This window comes from Sapajus apella, unplaced genomic scaffold (genome assembly GCF_009761245.1).
Source record: "Sapajus apella isolate SASKATOON/1434 unplaced genomic scaffold, GSC_monkey_1.0 scaffold21, whole genome shotgun sequence".
In the NCBI taxonomy this organism is placed as follows: Eukaryota; Metazoa; Chordata; class Mammalia; order Primates; family Cebidae; genus Sapajus; species Sapajus apella.
In genome coordinates, this window is record NW_022436961.1 from 6,127,270 (window position 1) to 6,138,428 (window position 11,159).

The following is an 11,159-nucleotide window of genomic DNA, read 5'->3' on the forward strand; positions in this document are numbered from 1 at the left end:
GTGGAAAAAAAATTCAAAGGTGGTTTTATGTTATTTGTAATGCGTTGGCAGAAGTTTTGTTTTTTCTCCCTCATTTCTTGAGGAAAGGCATTAAACTCGTCCTTGAACGGAAATCACAGAAAGAAACCATAAGGTATTTTAAACAAGAATAAAAGAAGGGCATCTGCTTAGGTGTCTGGAAGCGGGAGGGTGGGCGAGGCAAGAGAGAAGCACACCACGGTGTGAATATAGCCAAGTATTCCATTTATTAACAAAATAAGTCTTACCAAGGGAGAGCTCTGTTCGTCCCAAACAGGCCCCGCAGCCCCCGCGCTGCCGCATCAGACCAGGAGGAGGGAGGAGTGGGGAGAAGACCCCAAGTCACTGCGGGGCCTACTCTGGGGGCTCTGCCGGGTCAGGCCTGGGAGGGGGTGGGGGCTGCTGTGATGCGAGCGCTCCCTGACGCCCCAACCTTCCCCGAACGCAGCTAACGAGCTCGTGGCGTCCGCTGATATCCCCACCGGTCTGCTTTGGAGGGATCTAGCGAGAGTCACCTACCCCACCCCCTACCGCCAGGGGAGGGGGTCTTTGCTTTCACGAGGGAGAGTAAAACGAGGACTATAAAGCACTTTGCAAAACGTGAGGGGCCGGCTTCGCGCCAGCTGGGCCTTCTGGGACTTTGAATTCAACCAGGTGAGCGCTCCAGGTGCCCCGCCAGACGCACTGTGGCCAACGGGTGTTCGGGGCGGGAGCCTGGAGGGTGACAGTGGACGGCAAGGCTCTGTCAGACCACTTGGGCCCCTCTAGGGGGCGAGCCTGCTGATGGGGTCAGGGGGTCTCCGTGCTCAGAGCAAGGTAGGGGAGCAAGGCCCTACTTTTGGGGGGCAGGGTCCAGACGAAGGACCCTATGCACGGAGGCTGGCGGGGGAGGAGTCCCGGAGCAGTGTTCAGCAGTGTTCGAGGTCAATAGAGCTCCAGGGTCCCTGCCACCCAGGGGGCCCCCTTTACCCCCAAAAAGAGTTCCAAACAAAACATAACAAAAAAACCTCCTCTTTGTTACTTGCACAACAAAGGAAAAAAAGAGAACCTCAGATGGAAGGAAACGAGGGAATGAAGGGGGAAGAGGGAAAAAGAGAAGGGGGAAACAGTTTAAGACTCATGCAAGAAACTCCCCAGGACGGGAAAACAAAACGTCTAGAAGAACCCAAGGACCCCAACTCTCCCTCCTTTCCCTAAAACCAAGTCAATCAAAACCAAAAAAAGAGGAAAAGGAATTAAAAAATGTAAAACTCATATCTAAGAAAAAGGGAAAAAATAACAGGAAGAGGGGTGGGGATCATGTCGTTATTTGTGGGGTTAATATTATTATTTGGGGGAACACAGACTTTTTGCATACCATTGACTCATGTGGGCCGTTAATGCACTTATATTCCCAGCGTGTAAGCTAACATTATAGTAAATAAATACGCAGTCCGGTGGGGAAGGGCTGGGCAGGGAATCCCGGCAGGGTCAAGCAGTAGTGGAGGTTGCAGCGGCGACGGCATGTGGGGAGGAGGGAAGAGGGAGAGGGAGGAGGGGGAGGCTGGGGTGGAGGAAGAGCTGTAGTTACTGGTATCCGAGCGCCGAGGCTGAAGCTAGTCTCTGTCCATACAGCGCGTATGGCGAGTAGTAGGGTCCGGCTGTCGGGAGGGACGGCACGGCCAGGCCCCCCGCTGTGGATAAGTGGCTCTTGCCATAGGGGTGGTACCGGCTTAGCCCCAAAGTGTGTGGACTCCGCAAGGACAGCGACCCGGGGCTGCCGGGGGCGGCGGGCGGGGGGAGGTGCAGATGGCAGGAGGCCGCGGCAGCGGCGGCGGCGGCGGCGCTGCCCAGGCCCGAGGCCCCAGGGTAGGCGGCCAGAAGTTTCTCGGCTCCCGGCAGGGCCGTGTGGGTCCGTAGGTGGCTGAGCAGCTCCTCTGAGGTGGCGAAGCGCTTGTCGCACGGCCCGCTGGCAGCCACCCAGTTGCAGCTGTGCGGCAGCGGTTCGTTCTGCAGCATGAAGCCGTAGGTGTAGAGCGGGTGGCCGGGGAGCGCGGCCTGGGCGGCGCTGGACGAGAGCGCGGCAGGCTGCAGCGGGTGCCCGGGGTACACCAGCGGGTAGCCCCCCGCCTTCAGGCTGGGCCCGGCCGGGTCGTGCGCGCTGCAGGTGGAGCAGCTGGAGCCGCCGAGGTGGGAGGCGCCGTGGTAACCTCCCAGGCAATAGGGGTCTCGGCATAATCCCTGCAGGAAGGAGGGCGGGGAGGCCCCGGTGAGCGGGCTGGAGCTGGGGGGCTTGCCCGGCGGCAGGCCCAGGCCCCCAGACAGCTGGCCTCCCACGAGGCCAGACTTGCTAGGATCCAGGCCAGGCACGAACTGAGACGGGTAGCCGGCGTAGGCGCCCACGATAGAGCCGTGGTAGCCGATGCTGGAGGGCGGCAGCGGGAATACCGAGTGGCCAGGCTTGTAGGGAGACACCGGCGCCACGTGGCCGGCCCCCACCAGCGCAGAGGGCGGCTCCGACTTGCGCCCGGAGGCTCCGGCCTCGGCGCCACCATGAGCCCCGGGCTCCCCACCGCCGCCGCGGCTCACGGCTGCAGGCTCCGGGCTGGGCTTGGGCTCCTGGTCTTTCTTGTCTAGCTCCCCGCCGCCAATCCCACCGCTGTTCTTGCAGTCAGAGTGGTGCGGGGAGCCTCCCCGGGAGCCGCCGGGCGACGACGAGGACGAGGACGCGGAGACCGGAGCTCCATGCGGGGGAAAGGGCGGGCAGGCGGCGCTGGGGACCCTGAAGCCCGCCTTGTCTCCCGGGGACGAGGACGACGAGGAGGAGGTGGAAGACACCGAGGAGGAGCCGCTGTCTTTGCGGGAGTCGCCGCCGCCGGAGCCCTTGGAGTAGGGCTTGAAGCTGGACTTGTCCTCCGCGGGGGAGTCCCCCAGCTGCTTCAGGGCCGCGGCCGCGGAGGCAGCTCCCGGGGCCGAGCGGCCGGGGTCCTTCTCCGCTCCCAGCCCGTTGGCCGCCGCCGCCACCGAGTTGAGCTTGGAGGAGGGCGGCGGGTCCGGTTTGCCGATCTGCGAGCAGGTCTGGGCCAGCAGCGCCAAGGGGCTCTTCTTGGCGTCCAGCTGTGGGAGACAGCGGCAGAGGGGAGGGAGAAGGAGTGAGACCCAGAGGCCCGCGGGGCGAGAGGGGGCGCCCGGGGAGCTGGGCGGCGGCGCCAAGGGGCGGGGCGGGCCTGGGGAGAGGGTCTGCGAGCGAGGGCCAGGCAGGGCGCGGCAGCTGACGGAACTACGCTCACACTGCCGCTGGGTCTCAGGGTGCGCCGCAGGCCCTGCAGAAGGGGTTCACTTAGGACCCCCGCGGGAGAAGGCGACGTCTCTGGAGTTGGGGCAGTGACTCGCCTCTTCCCTCTAATGTCCCCCTCCTCCAGGCGCAGGAAAAAACTTATTCCTTTAGTTTGGGGGAACTTCGCTTGGGACGGGTTTCTGGCGACCGCGCCGCGGGGCGGGAGCTGGGAGCGCAGATGCTAAAGGAGGGGCTGAAGTTGGCGCTCTCTCCGTAGCCCCTCCCTCCCGGGCAGGGCACCCAGGGAAGAAGCAGGAAGAAAGACTCGGGTTCGGGAGCTCCCGGGCGCCGTGCTCCCTTACCCGATGGGACAGAGGCGGAGTGGGACTCGGGAGCCAGGGATTCAAAGAGAACAGCCTGGCGTAGGGGGGCGGGGAAGGCCCAGCAGAGATCACCTCCTGGCTGGAAACTGCGGGTCAGAGGAAAAGTAAAGGACCCAGAGGGGACAGGAGCAAATCCAATCCGAGAGAAAACACAGAGCTCCGAAGGGCGAGCGTGGAAGGAGACCCTTCCACGGAAAGCCTGGGGAGGACCTGGTGGGCTCAGATCCCTCGGTTTTCTGCCCCTCCTCAGCCAGCCCGCCTGCGTGGCTAGACTCGGGCGTCGCTCCGAGCCCCGGGGTGCAGGGAGCTGGGTCGGGGGCCCAGCCGCAGTGGGAGGAATGGGGCCGGCGCCGGGCGAGCAGTGGCGGGGGACTGACCTCAATGGGGCTGACGGGAGTGGAGGACAGCGGCTGCAGGTACTCCGGGTGCAGGAGGTGGCCGGTGTGAGCGCTCAGCATCTTCAGGACCCTGATCGGGAGCCGGTTCGCCTGGCGCAAGGGGTCCGCCGGGGGCAAGAGGGACACCGCCGCCGGCACCGCCGGCCTCTTCCCGCCGCCGCCGCTGCCGCTGCCGCTGCTTTCGGGTGTCCTTGGGTTAGATCCAGCGGGCGAATCGCTCATTTGGAGGAGGCAGCGCCGCTGGGGGGGGCGGGGAGGGCGAGGGAGCACTGGGGAGGCGAGCTCCCGGGGCGGGTGGGCTCGCTCCGCAGCCTCGATCGCGGTGCAGCGGGAGCTGCGCCTCCTCGCCGCCTCCCCTCCTCCACCGACGCCGCCGCCGCCACCGCCGCTGGTCCCGGCGAGCAACACAAAAACCTTCGCCTTCCGCGAGCAGCACGTCAAATAGCCGCGATCGGCAGCCACACTTCAAAGGGATCGCCGCGCCCGCCCAATCGCATCTCTCGCAGGGACCCCGGGGCGGGGAGAGCAGCGGGCGGAGGCCGGCTCTGTCGGTGGGCGGGGAGAGCCTTAAAGGGGCCGCGCCGCGCGCCGCCGCCGCCTCCGCCTCGGCCTCGGCCGCTCTCTGGGCTCCTCCCCTCCCCCAGACTGGGCCTTCCTCGCTCTGGGGTCCCTCCGGGGACGGGACTTGCCCAGGACCCGGAGTTTTGCGCCCTGTCCTCCTCTCCGACCGCTCTCTCTCCTCTCTCCCTTCCCACCACTGCGGGGGGTGGGGTGGTGCTGGCGGGAGCTGTCACCCCGCCGGCCGCGTGCGTCCGAGGTGGGGCGGGGGGTGGGAGGGATCGCCCGGCGCCGGCTCCGGGACGCTGGAGTCCAAGCCTGTCCCAGAGGCCTCAAGGGGGTGGGCCCCACCTCGGGTGCCCGGGTCCTTCTCCAGAACTGCTCCGGCTCTCCTCGGCCCCGCTCTCCTTCCCCTACTTGGCCTCTCCTCGGTGTGTTCACTTGGAAGCGCCGAGTCTCGGAGGCACCCACTGTTACCGCGACGCTGCGTAGGCAGCTCCAACTACTTTGAGCCCAACTGTCCCAAGCCTGCAAGTTTGTCTCCCTTCCAGAGTGACACGGTCGGCGACCAAGCGCGGGACCCCAGGCTGTGCGCGCTGTGTCCGCGCCCTGAGTTAGAGGCTCGGTGTCTGGTGTGCTGCCTGCTTCTCACCGCGTCCTGCTGGGGGGAGTGCAGTTCCTCACTGTACCGCGCCCAGCTGCTACGAGGCGAGACCCGAGATCTCGGCGAGGCCGGGGTCCCTGGAGGGGGGATCTCTCTCTCAGCACGGCTCCGAGACACAACGCTCCCCGCCGCCCCCCATCCTTCTCCTCACTTAGGGGAAAAAGCACTCGCTTTCCCCAGGGAAATTTCGAGATCAAAACTTTTAATTAAAAATAACAACACCCTTTCCGACTCCCCTCGCCTTTCGAATAAAGTGTGTACTGCTAGCCTTGCCCAGGGCAGAGATTTTACAGATTTTACAGGGCAGAGATGTCATAGTCGTGACATCCAAGTTCCGGATCGGCCGCTTTTCCGGAGGCGAAGTTGGTCCTCCGGGCGCTGGCCTCTGGGGAGACCACTTCTCCGTGCGCTCGGTGGCCAGTGGAGGCGCGCTGGTGTCACTGCCTGGCTCCCAGCATCGCTTTTCCAGTCCCAATCCATCACTCCGAGTGTCAGGCCATTTACTCGGGATGGCATATCGCTCTGGGACTGCAGTTCCCCGACTCCGCCTCGCTGACCGATGCCTTGAGATGACCTGAGGACCCAAGATTGGGAGAGGTGATTTCAAAGGATCTCTTCAGATAGAAAGAAATAACTATCACGAACCTGTATTTTGCCCGGTAGAGAGGACAGCAGGCACCACTTCCTGGCGGTATCAGTCATACCCGAAACTGAACATACTCTCTGGATCCGTACTGGTTTTTTTGGGCAGCACGTATAGAACGCTTAGAAATTACACAGGCTGTAATTACACATTCCTCAATTTTAATCTTGGTAAAATCATGTTACCCCGAATGGCAAGGGGTACGCTTGCTCGGAGATGGCTCCCTCATTGCAGCAAGAGGGGTGCAGGAATGGAAAGGGAGGGGGTGATCTCATCTGTTTGATCCTGACAGGCTTCTCCTGTCGACTTCTGTGCGCTGCCATTGCCATCACTGCCAACACCACCTGTAAAAGTCCACTGCAGGGCTGCGTCCACCCACAAGGCCATTTGTCCTTCGGGAGACTGCTGTGCAGAGTGGGAGGGGCAGAAGCAAGCCAGGGTGCAGAGGCTGGCCTTTGCAGGAAGGGCAGAGGAGGGGGAGCTGGGCAGAGGGGAGACCTAGAAGGCAGTGAAAGATGAAAGACTCCCTGATTATTGTAACCAGTCCAGCTGTGAGAGGGAGCCAAGGGATCCTTCTAGGGCCTGAGCAGATGTGTGTTAGATACGATTAATGGGAAATAAGTCAGGAGGAAAAGGGGAGGGGAGAGGGAAGAGGTATTTCGGAATTTGGAAAACAGAGAGGGAGCAGGAGGCAGCAGGAGAGGGGAAAGAGCGAGGACAGTAGAATATTCACTCTTGAGAGGAAAAGAGAAGAAAAAAGGTAGTGAATGAAGGAAAGGAAGAGAGAGAAAAGGAGCTAAGGATGGGTTGGCCGGTGGAGGTAGGAAACTTGCCTAGGTAATATTATACTGTCCTGTTAAAAACCCCTCACTCTCTTACCTCCCAGCGGTAATTAAAGATGGGGGCATGCAGCCTTGAGATGGAGGCCAGGCCTGCTCCCACCTCCTGGGAAGTGCTATAACTCCGAACCACGCGGGAGGGGCACACTTTGAGCTGCTGGTCAGGGCAGCAGTGTTTCTTTGGCTGGATCCCTCCAAATGCCTTAGGAGGGAAAATACAAAACCAAACGTAGCTGGGCCAGAGGCCTAATTAAAACACCACTAGATGATTATTACAAGCAGGATTGGCCATTCACTTAGCTGAACCGCTAACCTGTACAAAGCCCTAAATGGGGCCCTCAGGGCCTGAAGGCAAGTTTTCAGAGGAATGGCTTGCCACCTGGGAGGGAATATGGCTCCATATTCAGATGGGCTGTGTTTATTGAGGGCCGGCTGTGGGCAGCACATTGCAGGGTGTGTGGTTGGAAAGTCAGAGTAAGACATGCCTGTACAGGACACATGGCACAGGTTCTACCCTTGCAAAAAGTGGCAGATGCTTGGCTAAGGGGTCTTCCACTATCCAGGCCCTTCTCAGATGGCCCTGGGAATGAGTGGCCACCATTAAAATGGGACAGGGGAGAGGGCTGCCTGAGAGTGCCCCCATGACATTGTGGTGCAGAATGTCAGGGGCTCAATAAACATCAGGTACAGCTATCATTCCCAGTTAAAGCTGAAGAGAGTCAGGCCTGGAACGAGGCTGCTGTGGGGACCTCGGGCAAGAGAGCCTCCCTAAGCTTTGGTTGCCTCCAGAGTAAAATATAAGTGTGGCCACCTCAGAGCTGGGAGACCGGAAGCAGAAAATGTGTGTCACCTGTTTCATGCTTGGCACAAAGAAAGTTGAAGGTAAATGATGGCTGCGACCGATTGCATCATCTGTGTCTGAGGAGAAATTGCTCTGGGGAGCAGCCACATCAGAACTAGATTTAGCCCAGGGAACCCAAGTAGAGGAGCCCAGGTTGTCTCTGAATTCTACAGAAATGAAAGTAACCGCTTCCCAGCCTCCAGTCCAATGTCTCTCTCTCTCTTTTTTTTTTTTGAGGTGGAGTCTTGCTCTGTTGCCCATGCTGGAGTGCAGTGGTGTCATCTAGGCTCACTGCAACCTCTGCCTCCTGGGTTCAAGCAATTCGCCTGCCTCAGCCTCTCGAGTAGCTGAGATCACAGACATGTGCCATCACTCCTGGCTAATTTTTGTATTTTTAGTAGAGAAAGCATCTCACCCTGTTGGCCAGGCTGGTTTTGAACTCCTGACTTCAGGTGATCCACCAGCCTTGGCCTCCCAAAGTGTTGGGATTACAGGTGTGAGCCACTGTGCCCAGCCCCCAATGTGTCCAAAAATAAAAAATAAAAAAAAACCCACCCCTCCCTAGAAACCATCAAGAAAATCCTTTAGGAAACTGTGAGTATGTATAGATTTTTTTTTCACGACTTCATTTTACATAAAATTCACCACCCAGGAAAAAATGTGCGAGTCAGGTTAAGACCTAGAGGGGGTAGATTTGTTGTGTGGGGTTAATGTGTAGTTTTTAGTCCTTTGCGGAGGCAGAATTGCCAGAATGATCGCCTCTCTCTCCTCTCTCTGCATAACACTCAAACCCTAATGGCAACAATATGAAATAATATCTCACTGGGTAACTATTTACATTTTTTTTTTTTTTACAAGCTGTAAGAACTCTGAAAAGTCTGCCTCATAGAGAACTTGGTTTTCCTCCCTAGCGCTTAATATCTTTCAGCGACTGGCAATTACTGCTTTGGCCAGGAGCCCTGATTTAGCACACTGCACTCAGGGCACTAGAAAGTGCTTCCTCTGTCTGCCCCCTCACCCAGCTTCAGACAGAGCCTGGGGCACGAGAGGGGCACCAGTGGGAGCAAGCAGGCTAAGACCGGGACAGCCAGCCCTGCAGGAAGCCCGCCCCACTGATGACTCAAGAGGCTCTCTCTTCTCCGTTCTCACAGTTGGTATTATGTTCTATTATTACACCTATCACATGGCATCTGCCACTATTTGCTTCCTTGTCTGATCTCTCACTGGACTGTGAATGCTTCTTGTTTTCCTCATCTTCTTTGTATACTTATTGCCTAACAGAGCGGTTCACCATCACCGCAGTAGCCAACGTTGAGTGCCAAATGCTGTTCTAAGCACTTTGCATGCATTCTCTCATTTAATCCTTGCAGAAATCCTAGGAGATGGGTCCTATGGTTACCTCCATTTCGCGGGCACAGAAAGGTTAAGTAGCTTGCCCAAAGTCCAAGCTGGTAAGAGGTGAGGCTAGGGTGTCAAGTCCAGGCAGTCTCAGTGCAGTTAGTACCCAATGAATGCTGATGAATGAAGAATTTTACAAAGGCAGGGCTATTTATTTATTTCACACCTCACTGCATTCCCCAAAGATTTAAGATGGATGATTGTGTTTTTCAAAATGTTGATTGTATAAATATGTTGAAGTATCTCTTCCCAAATGCATTTTTTTTTTTTTTTTGAGATGGAGTCTTGCTCTTTTGCCCAGGCTGGATGGAGTACAGTGGCACGATCTTGGCTCACTGCAACCTCTACCTCCCGGGTTCAAGTGATTCTCCTCCAGCCTCAGCCTCCCAAGTAGCTGGGATTACAGGCACCCACCATCATGCACAGCTAATTTTTGCATTTTTAGTAGAGACAGGGTTTCACCACGTTGACCAGGCTGGTCTCAAACTCCTGACCTCAGGTGATCCACATCCCAAAGTACTGGGATTACAGGCGTGAGCCACTGCACCTGACCCCAAATGCATTTTTTCGTCCAGCATCTCACAGCAATTTTCCTCCTTTGGGCAGGTGTTATTATCCTTGTTTGACAGATGAGGACATGGGCTCAGAAAGCTTAAGGGAGAGTCCAAAGTCACACAGCAAAAGGCTGGCAGAGTGGGCACAGAATGAGGCCTTCTTAGTCCCTTCCCTGGTTCTTGGACTCTTGCCTTCTGCCACCCGTTGCTGTGTGGACAGAGAGCTAACTCCTTTTGATAAAAGAAGGAAGAATGAGCTCCTTTTCCTCACCTAAGAATTTCCTCTCAAGATGTGGTGGGGAGAAAGAGACAAAAGGAAGTGCAGACTGAAGCTTATCTCCAAGCCTGTGTATTTTGATCCAGGTCCTTGAGCAGCTGCTTTGAAGAGGGTGGTTTGGTTTATCTCATATCAGCCCCTGGGGAGGTAGGCGTAGGGAGATGGAGTAGGTGTGCTTTTGAAGTTCTCCTTCCTTAGCCTGACCCGCCCTGATACATCAACCCTAACCCTGGGCATTCACCCCTGACTACTTTGTTCCTTTAGGTCTTCAAGTTTCTTAGAGATTTCTCTTTTAAGCCTCTAATGTTGCTGGGAGGTGTCAAACCCTGTTTTCAGCCAATTGTGATTAGCAGAAAGCGAGTGTTCTTCCCAGGACAAAAGTAACATCTATTGACAGCCTGTGCCACACACTGTATTGAGCATCCTGCCTGTGATAACTCATTTACTTCTCACAGCAAACCATGGGGAGCACTATTACTATGCCTGTTTTTTTTGGGACGGAGTTTCACTCTTGTTACCCAGGCTGGAGTGCAATGGCGCGATCTCGGCTCACTGCAACCTCCGCCTCCTGGGTTCAGGCAATTCTCCTGCCTCAGCCTCCTGAGTAGCTGGGATTACAGGCACGCGCCACCATGCCCAGCTAATTTTTTGTATTTTTAGTAGAGACGGGGTTTCACCGTGCTGACCAGGATGGTCTCAATCTCTTGACCTCGTGATCCACCTGCCTCGGCCTCCCAAAGTGCTGGGATTACAGGCTTGAGCCACCGCGCCCGGCCTACTATGCCTGTTTTATAAGTAAGGCCCTGTTTTGTAGATGAGGCCCAGAGAGGTTAAGCAACTTGCCGGAGTGGCACAGCTAGAAAGTGGTAGACACACGATTCAAGTCCAGGTGGTGGGTTCTCAAGCCACTCTGCAGAGTGCAGGACTGGAGAGGGAGGCTTAAAGTGGGGAGAAAGCAGCAGGAGAAACTGAAGACAAATTAATCATTTTCCAGAGGGCTGGTCTTCTCCATCAGATTTTCCTTTCATCTTGAGAAATGGGAAATAGGGGAGGGAGAAAACTGAGGCAGAGAAGGAAGTGAGGGGAGCTTCCATTTATTCCATTAATTGATTAGATTGAATTGATCAACTCAATTAATCATTCATTCAATTACTGTTTATGGACCACTTGGTAGGTGCAGGCTCAAGGTGACTTCCTGGTGGGTAAAGACCAGAGGAAGCCAGCACGCCCCGCGCCCATGTCTCGATGATGCAGTCAGCAGCTGCACGTTCAGATTCTCTCCGCATCTGCTTGCTCCTTTAGCAGATTAAGAAATAAAAAACTCAGGTGG

The 11,159-nt window shown here is 57.1% G+C and overlaps 1 protein-coding gene across 1 annotated transcript; it reads right to left on the reverse strand.

Moving 5' to 3' along the window:
• Nucleotides 1-220: 220 nt before the first annotated feature.
• ZNF703 (zinc finger protein 703) lies at nt 221-4,542 on the reverse strand. The gene is made up of 2 exons (XM_032288251.1): nt 4,035-4,542; nt 221-3,114 (listed from the first exon to the last, which is right to left on the reverse strand). Exons 1-2 carry the CDS (start codon nt 4,275-4,277, stop codon nt 1,585-1,587), a joined length of 1,773 nt encoding a protein of 590 aa, XP_032144142.1. The 5' UTR covers nt 4,278-4,542; the 3' UTR covers nt 221-1,584.
• Between the last annotated feature and the right edge of the window lie 6,617 nt (nt 4,543-11,159).

Coding starts and splice junctions, on each gene's coding strand:
- ZNF703 (XM_032288251.1), bottom strand. CDS start 4,277: ATGAGCGATTCGCCCGCTGGATCTAACCCAAGGACACCCGAAAGCAGC. Junction 3,115..4,034: donor CTCCCGTCAGCCCCATTGAG/GTCAGTCCCCCG, acceptor TGTCTCCCACAG/CTGGACGCCAAGAAGAGCCC.